This window comes from Coptis chinensis, chromosome 9 (assembly GCF_015680905.1).
Source record: "Coptis chinensis isolate HL-2020 chromosome 9, ASM1568090v1, whole genome shotgun sequence".
Lineage (NCBI taxonomy): Eukaryota > Viridiplantae > Streptophyta > Magnoliopsida > Ranunculales > Ranunculaceae > Coptis > Coptis chinensis.
In genome coordinates, this window is record NC_141464.1 from 8,047,694 (window position 1) to 8,060,753 (window position 13,060).

General features: G+C 42.4%; 1 protein-coding gene and 1 non-coding gene across 2 annotated transcripts; one reads left to right on the top strand and one right to left on the bottom strand.

Moving 5' to 3' along the window:
• The first annotated feature begins 6,922 nt into the window (after positions 1-6,922).
• Positions 6,923-7,024, top strand: LOC147474657 (small nucleolar RNA R71). The gene has a single exon (XR_015209940.1). It is a non-coding gene; the product is annotated as a small nucleolar RNA R71 (small nucleolar RNA).
• Positions 7,025-11,648: 4,624 nt separating this feature from the next.
• On the bottom strand, positions 11,649-12,020 carry LOC147474658 (uncharacterized). The gene has a single exon (XM_086585150.1). The coding sequence runs from the start codon at positions 12,018-12,020 to the stop codon at positions 11,649-11,651; it is 372 nt and encodes a 123-aa protein (XP_086441276.1).
• Positions 12,021-13,060: the final 1,040 nt, after the last annotated feature.

The following is a 13,060-nucleotide window of genomic DNA, read 5'->3' on the forward strand; positions in this document are numbered from 1 at the left end:
ATCGCAAAACCGGTTTGCAGCATTATCATTCGTTCTAAATTAGAAGTATGACTATCGAAATTATCCTCAACCAACCATGTCATATCTTCCCCTTCATTATGCGACTCAACTTCATTCTCTGCGGACAACGGCCAAGTCTCTTGGATGCATTCTTTATAAATACTTGCATTAGAATGCAATTTGATCTTAATAGGAGCCGATTTAGCGACAGCTCTAAATGAGAGCATAATCTTAGTGATCAATCACGGGGAAGAAGCCATGCTCTTTCCCACTCCTCTAATCACATTCAAAATTAAATCGAGGATGCAGAAATTACACTCATTCGTTTGCAAAATTCAGGAGAACGCGTCACGGTTTGACGAAGTCGATGTCGTGACTTTGTCTTTCCCGAGGGCGTTCCTACCAATCCACCGAGCTCTGACCGGTTGATTGGTTCTCGTGGTCGTCTGGCTTAACGAATGAGATATCGTATTGTATTCACCCTCTATGACCGTATCTTTCATCAAAGCGGGAACTCGATTATCTTGGGATTCCTGAATGGTTAAATATCTAGGTTGGTTCTGGCGTGATTCCTAATAGTTGACCAACAACCTGCCTCGTTACTTCCTCCTCGTTCTGCTATCCTAATGAAAATCCTATTTCCCTCCAATTCTCGTTTCTTATAAAACTGTTCTACCAAATCATAGTGATAGAATTGATCGCCGAATACCCGAGTCTGTTCCAATCCCTCTTAATCATATTGGCGTCGTAAAATGGTGCGAAATGGTCGGCCTCAAACGTGCTCGGCAACATTCTTCGTCGTAAGCGCCATTGAAGTTTCTTAGATAACTAATGGTTTTTGTAGCCTGTGGGGGAGGCGAGTTTGATAAAAAACAACGAGAAACAATGGTGGTGGCGGTGGTGGTTACGGTGGCAGGTTTGAAAACTTGAATTGGTGGGTGTTTTCTTGGTGGAAACGGTTGGAGATTGTGTTGGTGTTTCACAAAGGGCGTGGGTGGTCTTTCTATTTTTATTTTTATTTCTTTATTTATTTATTTTTTATTTTTGGTTGCTAGGGTTTAATTTGAATTAGTGAAAGGCGGTTTGAGAAGATGAAGTCGCGATTCTGTTTTGGAGGATGGAGGATGGGCTGTGTAGGTGAGTGAGTTGGCCCAAAGCCCATTCGATTTTTCGACTTTAAAATCGATTTTTAGCGCAACTTCAAACTAAATTTCCCGCTTCGTTATCGGTCCGATTTTTGCGAATGAGATATGGAAATGATCAGGAGAGAATTTCCAATCCAATGATCCATAAACTACTGTATTCCGACCATGGGTGACATATAAGATAGTGGAAAACACCTCAAAGTGCGTGCATGACGTAAGTTATGCGAACGAATGAACACTAAATTAGATGACGTCAACCCCAATGAACTATACTAATGGACCTAAGCAACACAAAATAGAAAGTTCGAGCAATCCGGATGGAAAGACTGATTTCCCACCCCCAAACAAATTTTTAAACACAAAATTTGTTTTAACATGGGTCGTTTAAAGTCAGATTCCCAAGACTTGTTGGATTGCTAGTTCTCTGGGTTTAGATATATATCTAAAAATGAAAACAATTATTATTATTATTATTATTATTATTATTATTTTTTATTTATTTTTTATTTTTATTTTTTTGAAATGCAAATAAAGACATAATTCACCCCATAGAGAAACATGACTAAAAAATCCGAGAAAACATGCAAGAGTGGAAAACGTGAACTATGTGAACCGTGGACTTAGGATCCGGTACTTACAGCCACACACTCCATAGGGAGGGCCCGGTTACCTTAATGGTGCACTTACCATTAAATGGAAGTGAAAGGAAGTACACCAATGACAAGGGTCATTCCTCATATATAGGGTCTGTAAAAGGACTTCCTCTATATCGAGGGGGCGAAGTTAGTGAAAATGTTTTAATCGTTGATCGTTAACTTGAAAGATACTTGTTGTCCTTGGGATTTACCAAGGTAATTGCCCGTAAGGGGTGACTTGATAACTAGAAAAGGACCGGACCAACGGGTTTTAGTTTCCCGAGAAAATATGTAGGCGGGAGTTGTAAAGCAAAACCTTTTGTCCGACCACAAACTCTTTGCGCCAAGATATGTTTATCATGAACACGTTTCATGTTAGCTTTATAATCCTTGGCGAGATCGTAAGAATCGCTTCGGATTTCTTCAAGCTCATTTAATTGTAACTTGCGTTTGACACCGCCTCATCAATATTGTAGTTAAGGCTTTTATAGCCCCGAGAGCCGCGGTGCTCTAATTCAACGGGCAAATGACATGGTTTCCCAAATACAAGTCTAAAGGGAAACATACCTATAGGAGTTTTGAAAGCAGTTCTATATGCCCATAAGGCATCCGATAGGACGCTTCAACCGATCTTTCCTATCGGGTTTTCTTGTTGTTTCTAAAATCTTTTTGATTTCCCTATTAGAAACTTCTACTTGTCCGCTAGTTTGTGGATGATAAGGAGTTGCTACTTTGTGTGTAACTCCATACTTTTTCACTAGGGATGCAACAACTCATTTGCAAAAATGTGTTCCACCATCACTAATGATGGCTTTAGGAATGCCAAACCGACGAAAATATATTCTTTAATAAAAATACAACGGTCTTATGGTCATTGCTACGGCAAGCTGGGGCCTCTATCCATTTAGAACCGTAGTCCACGGCAACTAGAATATAAATATAACCGTGAAACAGGGGAAAGGGCCCATGAAATCAATACCCCAAACATCAAAAATTTCTACTATCAAGATTGGATTTAATGGCATCATATTACGCCGTGATTAGCCCAAGTTGTTGGCAGCGAATACCGTCTTGCAATGCACTTGGGCATCCTTAAAAGGGTAGGCCAATAAAATCCACATTGAAGAACTTTAGCGGCTGTTTTCATTCCACTAAAGTGGCCACCACACTCTTTGTCATGGCAGAGCGATAGAACTTCATTATATCCCCTTTGGGGAATACAACGACGAATAATCTGATCCGCACAATACTTAAAAGGTAGGGCTCATCCCGGTAGTATAACTTGACTCGGCCAAGAACTTCTTACGTTCATTTCTTGACCAATTATAAGGCATAACATCAGCTGCTAAATAATTTACAATGTCGGCGATACCATGGTCTTTGAAAAATAGCATAAAGATGCTCGTCGGAAAAAGAGTCCCGGTATGGACTCGGAATCACTACTATCGTCATTTGTAAGTCTAGATAAGTGGTCGGCAACTCACGTTTTCGACCCTCTTTTGTCCTTTATTTCTAATGTGAACTCTTGTAGGAGAAGAATCCATCGGATTAATCTACGCTTAGCATCCTTCTTTGCAAGAAGGTACCTAAAAGGCTGCATGGTCCGTGTAAACTAAAGTTTTAGAACCAACCAAATAAGGGCGAAACTTATCTAAAGCATAAATGACAGCTAAAATTCTTTTCAGTAGTTGTATAATTCCGTTGGCGTCGTTTAATGTTTTACTAGCATAATAAATAACAAGTGATGGACTTATTATCTAGTTTACGTCCCCAAGACGGCACCAAACTGCATAGTCACTAGCATCACACATGAGTTCAAAAGGTTTAGACCAATCGAGGGAGGCTGTATAATAGGTGCGATGGTTAGGGCTGACTTTTAAGGTTTCAAAAGCCTGTTTCTGATTAAAATTAAAATCAAAGATTGCATCCTTCAAAAGCGAGGTTAGTTAAAGGCCTAGCTATTTTGAAAAATCTTTAATGAAGCGCCTATAAAACCTGCATGGCCTAGAAAGGCTCTAATCTCCGCGGACGGTCCGTGGTTTAGGTAAATTCGCTATCTTATCTAGTTTGGCTTTATCTGCTTCGATGCCATCACTAGATACAATATGACCTAGTACTATGCCCCTTTTTGACCATGAAATGACACTTTTCCCAATTTAAAAGCGAGGCTCTTTTCTTCACACGTGTCAAGACCTTAGACAAGGTTAGACAAGCATTCGTAAAGGAGTCTCCATAGATAGAAAAATCATCCATGAACACTTCCATAAAGCTCTACCATGTCACTAAAAATATGAAGCATACATCATTTGGAAGGTACGGGGGCATTACAAAGGCCAAAAGGCATTCGATTATAGGCATATGTTCGAAGGGACATGTGGAGGTTGTCTTTTCTTGGTCATCAATATCAATAATAATCTGAAAATAGCCGAGTAGCCATCCGAGAAAACAATAAAAGGCATGACCCGCTAGGCGTTCTAGCATCCGATCTATAAATGGTAAGGGAAAGTGATCCTTTCGTGTCATAGAATTTAAAGCGTCGTAATCAATACTGATTCTCCATTTTCGTAGGACCTTGAGTGACAACATAGTCACCCCTTCCGTTCGCGTACCATGGTAACTCCGATTTCTTAGGAACTACATGAATGGGACTTACCCATTCGCTATCGAGATTGGGTATATAATACCCGCATCGAGTAAACATAAGACTTCTTCCCTAACCACCTCTTTCATGGCGGGGTTCAAGCGGCCGACGAGGTTCACGAGAAGTCTTGGCGTTATCCTCCAAATGGATACGATGAGTGCAAACATTAGGGTCAATTCCTTAATGTCGGCTAGGGACCAACCAATCGCGGACCGATGTTCCTAATCACCCTTATTAAACATGTCTCTTCATCCTTAGTTAACGAGAAGATATAATTATCGGTGACTACCATCCGGATCAAGTTGAATATATTTTAACTCTGGGGGGAAGAGGTTTAAGACGGTGTGGGCGGAATGTCCGTTGATGTTTCATAAGTGTCCTTATCTTGCGTAATGAAGACTTGCTTAGGTAGCAAGTCTTCGTGAATCGATATATGGAGCAACCGGCGGTTCTACAATTGGTGTGGACTCGGGATGGTGTTGACTTCCTCTAAGTAGGAGTCATTTACAAAATCTGAAGTTCCAAAAGAAAGGAATTTGTACATATTGTTTTCGGGGAAACGTGTTGTTAAAATAATCTTGAGCTAAACTCTCGATCATGCTAACCTCCCCATCTACAGATCTAATCACGTAAAGCTGTTTCATCATTTTAAAACATTTACCTCGGCGGAAAAGATGGCCAAAAGATAAGGACATCTTTCCATCGCGACAATTTATAAAGCGCATTGGCGGTTGCCAAGAAGGGCGCCCTAAGATGATCGATGCAGAGTCATTAGCTTACTTACGTATCGAGGATAACAAAATCAGCGGGATAGTAGAAATCCGAACCTTAACAAGCACGTTTTTCCACTACACCTTTAGGATACTTAATTGACCCGTCCGCTAATTGCAACGTTATTTTTGTAGGTTGCATTTTCACGTAGACCTATTTGTTTATACAAGTAATCACGGGAGTAAGTTAACACTCGCCCCGTGTCTAATAAAGGCGGTCGTCGTGTGTGGGAATCTCCTAAGGTGCATTTCTGATGAGGGGCGACCGGGTCCTTGTACTTAACAATTCCATTATTTTCGGATAAAGTTGGGAACCGCTTGGGTTAAAAGGCGTCTTTAGGTATGTTGGTCTTACGCCTAGTAGTGCACAACTCTTTAAAAACTTAGCGTGGTTAGGTAGCTTTTTAATAGCCGAGAAAAGGAAGGTTTATCGTTAGATTCTTGAAAACGTTCCTAATTTCCTCAAAGTTTGTATCCACTGGTTAGCATGGCTAATTTTTTTGAGGAACGGTGGTTTCGCTCTATATTTAGCATATGGCTCTACTTTGTGTGTAACCTTGGCTTTCGGTTTCTTTGTTTGTGATTTAACTGGTACCTCTACCGTGGTAGGCTCCTCGATTTCTATTGCGGTATCTAGTTCGATATCCGGTGTAGGAGTAATCGATGGGGTAACTATAGGCGTGAAGTTACTTTGTTATCAACCACTCTTCGAGCGGAGAGTGGTGATGGCATTTAGGTCACCTACGATTGTAGTTTCCGTACTAGAATTACCGTTTACCTCAAAGGTGTTCTTTGTTTTAGGGTTTGGTATCGCATTGTCATTCCGGAAACACGCCTTTAGGTTGGGCTTTCGCTTGGGCTAACTGTTGTATGCCCCGATTTATGGATTGTAAAATCTGTTGGTTTGATTGAGTCATTGTGCGGAAAAGTTGTTGGGTAACTTGTATAAAGGCGTCGATCACGATCCGGTTGTGTAGGTGTAGTAGTCACGGGTGGTGCGACCGAACTATCTCGTTGATTATTTATGGGTGGGTTGTGATAGTTATTAATATTAACCGAACGATACCTCTATTGGTATTATAATTATTATAATTATTCGACCTTGTGCTTGACCTTGTGGTGGTTCGCTTGGTTGTTATAATTATTATAATTCCCTTGACCTTGTCCTTGCCTAGGTGGAGCTTGGTTATAATTGTTTGCTTGCCTAACGCGTTTTGATTATTGTACCACGGAGGTGTTACTTGTTGATTATTTCTCCAACTGAAGTTGGGATGTTGTCTCCAAGGGGCGTTAGGAATAGGATAGTTATTAATAGAGTAAACATTATCTTGTTCTGGTGGTTGTTGTTCATAAGCTAGAGGACAATAATCGTCGAGTGGTGCTCTGGACTCAAACGAAATTACATGGGTTGGAGTTTACATTCATGAGGGGATAGGCTTTTGTTGGCTTGAGAAATAGCCTCTACTTTTTAGTTAGAGATTCGAGTAAATTTTTAAGTTCGGATCGGTTTTCTTCTCAAACATACCGCCGGCCTTGATTGAAGAAGAACTAGGTGGAGGGGGATATCATCACTACCCCCCAATTATTATTTCGTTTAGTTTGGTCTTCTAAAATTTGTAAGCCTCCAGGGGCTCCTTTACTTAGGAAACTACCCCATTCATTATGTCAAGGACTTCTTTATGGTGGTGTAGAAGACCTTTGAAAAGGCACGAACTAACGTGTCTTTTCGCTAAGTTATGATGTGGACACTCTATAAGGAGATCGGTGAAACGATTCCATGCCTCAGAAAATGATTCATGAGGATTCTGCCGGAAAAAATGAATCTTTGAAACCATCTCATCCGTCTTTAGGGGTGGGTAAAAATGTTCCATAAACAGCTGAACAAGTTTAGCCCACGAGTCCACAGAATTAGGCGCTTGGGCAGTTAACCAAGACGCCGCCTTATCGGCTAACGTGAAAGGGAATACCCTCAGTTTAATTTGTTCCGCACCTACCGTAGGATGATGGAATGTTGTAAGGACTTGTTCAATCCTACGCATGTGCTGATAAGGTTTTTCATGGTCTAACCCATGAAAAACGGGTAACAAATTAAATATGTTTGGGGGGATTCGAAAATCCCCCACTGGGTCTGCTAGAACGATGCAAGATTTGGGGCTATCGCTCAAGGCTTTGTAGAAGTCGGAGAGAGGAGTCTCTCTTTCTTCCCCCATTATGTCAGGTGGTGTGTGTGAAATAGTAGCTAGAGGTGTAGTGTGTGGTATACTAGATAGACTTGTTTGTTGCCGTGTAATTACGTTTGTTGTTTTTGTTCGACCAGACCTTAATCTCATGCAAGACTAAGTTGAGCTTAACTAAACATGCAACACTCCAAACAATTCTGATATACTAGTAGAAAACCTCTGGCGGAAATGCGAGGTATGGAAGAAAGGAATACCGATAAGCGTCCTTGCTTCGCTTATGAATAGCGTCTTGTTTACGCTTGTTTGGTGTATATAGAGCAGGTTAGAACACTGAAAAATATGAAAGATCAAAGTTTGAATCAAAACCGCCGAAATCCGAAAAATTTAACCTGAGGCCGCCAAGGCCCGAAAGTAATTGTCAAATTACAGTGTTTTTAGCACGGTCGCTCTCAAAATGGGGTCGGTCGCTTCGATGTAAATTCGAATTCTGAGTGTTTGGAGCTGGTCGCTTGGTATGTAAGCGTGGCGCCATCGGTAGACGAAATTCCATAAACTTAGCGGGTCGCGCTCTCCTCATGAAGCGCTTGGCGCTTCTGGTATTTTCTCGCGGAATTTGTCAACGTTGAAATGGGCAACCACAGTATGAAACAAACAAGGGTGGGTGGGTTTAATGGGACTTAAAAATGACTACTTCAACTATGAAAACAATGCTAAAGTGCAACTAAGATGGCAGCGGCGCCATTTGATATCTATAAAGTGAATAGTCTACCGACGAAATGAACGATTAATTCAATCCGTAAGTAAACTAAAACTGTTATTTACGAGTCTCTATTATCAAAGCTTCTACTCTCGATGCGAATTGCACTAAGTGGAGTAGGAAGTTCGTTCCACTCCTAGTTCCCTAGCATGGATTGTTTTCTAAGTCTAAGAAATCAGTCTTAAGTCTAATGAGAGCTTTTACTTAAATGTTATGCTAACAAGACGGCGTTAATTTAAATAAGGAGATATAATAAGTAACAAGATAAAATATAAACTAAAGTTAATCTACTTAAAGCTACGGAAATACGATTGTTTGAATCTAGATAAATAAATTAGAGGGGAATTGAATCCACCTCGAATCCAACTTAACGACCTAGCGTAGAATGTTGTATCTCAATTCTCACGTTCTTACGGTGAAAATTTCGAGTTCTAATCCCTAGTGTTCATGGCATTCCTACCGGATACTAACTAGCATGTGAGGTCGTCCACCCATTCTCATGGCGAAACACGACCTTCTAGAGTGGAATAGATTCTACAACCAATTCTATACTAACCACTAAGTTTTCATCAAGGCTTCATCAACCCCTCTAATGGAGGTTTTAGCCTTGATTAATCAAACTAACATTTCCCATTGAATTTAAACTAAACATAATGTAAGAAATTGAGATTTACTTAATTAAACAATAATGAATCTAATTTAATGGCTGGAATGAAATAAGAATAAGAATTGAAATTAGATCTAGAATGGAAATGACAAAATCGAAATTGACAAACTAACTATTTTATTTATCTAATCAATCAGGAACAATGATTCAAAGATTTAATCTAAAACAGGAATTGAAATGGAACTAAAACTTAATTAATTAATAAAACTAGATCTAGAATTCTATATATTAATTTAGGTCTAACTAGCTACCATTAACAAAGAGTGAAGCTTTGGTTTTTATACATTCAGATCCAAAAATCGTGCATGGGCTTGGAGCCATGTTTTGGGCGAGAATCGCCCAAAACCCAGTCTTTCAAATCAAAAGGCCTCTTCAGCTGCAGTTCGCTTCAACAGACTTTTCGTCCACTTCTGCTCCTCTGATTGGGTCAAGGCTTGGACCATTGGAAAGCTCTTTCCGAGCCGGTCGTTTTGACATAAGGTAGGCCCAATTCAGGTCCGAGTCTAAAGATATGGTCTTCTGAAGTTCTGTTGACTTTTGTGCACTATTTTTTTTGCGTGGACTTTGACTTTTCATCTTTTGACCAGGCTTTACAAAGGCTTTGTCTTCTTGAATCTTGGCCTTTAATCACCGAACTCCTTAGTAACCAACCATTGCTCCTTTATCTCATCAAAGTGGCACATTCCTGTACATAATTGACTTTGAAGCATGAAATACATAAAAACACGTAATCACTATTAACTCTTACTTATTACTCACATAATTGGTCTAAAAGTATGACTACTAAGGGGTTAAAACTACAGTTTTGGGCTCTTATCACCAACTGGGAAAGAGTCTCTCTCTCTCTCTCTCTCTCTCTCTCTCTCTCTCTCTCTCTCTTCAATTCTAGGTGAGCCTTGATGTCTCGTTCATGATCCGCGGTCTATATAGTGCCAAGACCAAGGTACCCGCCCTGGAGAAAGAGCTTAATGGCCTCGGCGGCTTGAAGTCTACCTGTGCTGTCCTCCAATCCGATCTTGCAGCTTCTAACTTGGACAAAGATCAGGCCCAGGATGAACTTCGATCTGCGGAGAAAGCTCACCAAGAATATATGGACACTGTCAATGAACGGCTGAGCAAGCAAAGGGTGGCACTTCTTCAGCAACATCAGCTCAGTCTAGACTCACTCAATCATCAACACCAGGATGTCGTGGATACACTCAACCAGAAGTACAAGGAGGCCTCATATGACCTATTCAACCAGCACTAGGCCGACCTAACTGTGCTCCGCGAACGTTTCAAGCTTCTGGCTGACAAACGTGTGGCCAAGAAAATCCAAGAGGAGCATGAAAGACTCACACGAGAAGGTCGTCTTCTCCCGGCCACCTCGGTGATAGATTCTGCCAACGTCTTGAGAGAAGCACTGCCCGAATAAGAGCCCTTTCTCGAACATCCTACAGCCGCCGAACATCTTGAGGCCGCGGAGGTCGCTGTTGAGGAGACCAATGAAGGGGTTGTAGAAGAAATTACTAATGGTATAACTGCTGCTAAACTTCTAGGCACTGCAGAAGGGACGATTGCTGACGATTCCAACTCCGCGATGCCCTATAAATCTTCTTTACGTAATAGGATATTTTTGTCAACTCTTAACTTGCTGTTTGCCACACTCTTCATTTTGCTATTATTCCCGTTAATATGATGCTTGTTTTTGCCTGATGTGCTTGTTGTCTCTTTATTTATTGACTCTGCTACTCCTTCGACTTGCAATTAATATATCTTTATCTTTGGGTTTTCCATGACTCAATTAAATGTTGCTTTTGCCCTGTCACACTCTATACATTTGACTATTTAGCCGTGCGTAGGCAATTCTCCATGCCCAACAAACAAGTTGCGTCTCTCATCTTTGGAGACTCATTAGGGGCCTCTCCTTGCCCCCTGCTTGCTTAGTAAATAGTATCCGCGAAAAGACCCTACCCTCCGCTGTCCCACGTGATGATCGGACTCCATGCCCCATGTGACCACTGTATCTCTCCTCCACGGACTTAATAGTCCCATGAAGTGAAGGGGCAGCTCATCTTGCCCTAGGCCCGCCCCCAGCTTTGTGCCAGCGAAGGGTTCCTCCCCTCCACTGTCTATATCCATGTTTGACTTCTATGCCCCAGGTGCATTGTACGTCCCTCATATAGAGCCACTCATTTTGCCCCTGACAATGTGTCCGCAAAGGGCTCGTCCCCCTCCCGGTCTCTCTTCCTGCTTGAATTACATGCCCTAGGTGTAGGGGGTGTCTCTCCTCCGTGAAGTACTCATCTCACTCTGAGGATCCTTTGTCTCAAGCCACGAGTATGGGGCCACTCATTTTGCCCCAGGCTCGACTTTGGCATTGTGTCCATGAAGGACTCATCCCCTTCACGGTCTCTCTTCCTGCTTGAATTCCATGCCCCATGTGTAGGGTGCATATCTCCTCACTCCACTCCGCAGTCTCTACGGCTTCCGTAAGTCCCTTGGGGGCAACTCTTCTTGCCCCAGGCTCCTTTCCAGCCTTGTGTCAGCGAAGGGCTCATCCCCTCCGCTGTCTCTCTTCCCACCTGGGCTCTATGCCCCATGTGTAATTAGCACCTCTCCTCCGTGAAGGGCTCATCCCACTCCGTGGCTCTATAGCTTCCGAAAGTTCGTTGGGCAGCTCGTCTTGTCCCAGGTCTAATTCCGACCTTGTCTCAGCTAAGGGCTCGTTCCCTCCGCTGTCTCATTGGTATTCCATGTTCCATGTTTATTTTGGATTCTTGCCCTTGCAAATGATAGTTTCTTCTCAAAAGTGCTATCGTATTATATATTTACATACAACTACAGATTCATGCCTTTAGATTTCCATTACATTCAAGTGTGAATTTTTTTTAACATCCTCATGTTCCACGGCTTTTCTATCAATTTGCCTTCCTGTGTCCGCAATTTGTAGGTTCCAGCCCCTCCGATATCCACCACGGTATAAGGACCTTCCCAATTTGGACCCAACTTTCCATTTTTCTCTTTCCAGGTACTAGGTGTCACTCGACGGAGCACCAGGTACCCTACTTGGAATTGTCTCGGCTTGACCCTCTTGTTGTACTGTCTCTGCAATCTCCGATGGTACTCTTCCAACTTTATATAGGCAATGTCTCTTCTTTCCTCTGCCAGATTCAGATCCGCTGCCAAAATTCTCCAGTTTGAGCCCTCCACTATGACTGTTGTTCGTGTTGTAGCTGCCACCATCTCAGTAGGGATCACGACCTCCACCCCGTAAGTCAATGAGAATGGGGTCTCCTGGGTGGACGACCGAGGTGTGGTTCAGCAGGCCCATAGTACATGGTTCAGCTCGTCAGCCCAAGCCCCCTTCTTGTCTTCCAATTTCCTCTTAAGGTTGTTCATGATAGTCTTGTTGGATGACTCCGCCTGTCCGTTGCCCTCGGGATTATAAGGGGTCGAGAACCCCTGTCTCACTTTATAGGCTTGTAAGAACCTGGCCACATTCGCTCCCGTAAACTGAGTCTCGTTGTTTGCTATGATGGCATATGGCAGCCCAAACCTGCAAATAATATTCTCCCATAAGAACTTGATGATCTGTGTCTCCTTCACCTGCTGCAGGGGTACGACTTCAATCCACTTTGTGAAATAGTCGGTCGCCGCGAGCATGAACCTCCGTTTGCCACTGGCCATGGGCAGTGGTCCCACTATATCCATTGCCCACATAGCAAAGGGCCATGGACTTAAGACATTATGCAGGGGTTCAGCGGAGGCGAATATCAGCTGGGCAAATCTCTGACATTTGTCACATTTTTTTGCAAATTCCACGGCATCCCTTTTCATATGAGGCCAAAAATATCCCTGTGTCAGCAGTTGATGTGCCGTAGTTCTTCCCGCGGAATGGCTTCCGCAATCTCCCTCATGTAATTCTGCCAACACCTCATGGGATAGCTGCAGACCCAAGCACTTTAACAGTGGCCCATTAAAGTTTTTTCTGTACAACTCTCCTTCCAGTAGAATGTATCTCCGAGAAGTTTGTTCCCATCTCCTTCTCTCCTTATCCGACACTTCCCTTCTTGCCAAAAAGCCCTTGATTGGTTCCATCCATCCCTCCCCTTCTTCTGCGACCTGACAAATCTCTATCATGTCCTCGGTGCTCGGTTTCTCCAACCTTCCCACTTGTATCGTTCTTTCTTCCAGCCCGGGAATTGTGGCTGCCACATATGCTAGGGCATCGGCGTGTCTGTTCTCTCCCCGACCTAAATGAAGGAATCGGAGTTTTGTGAATT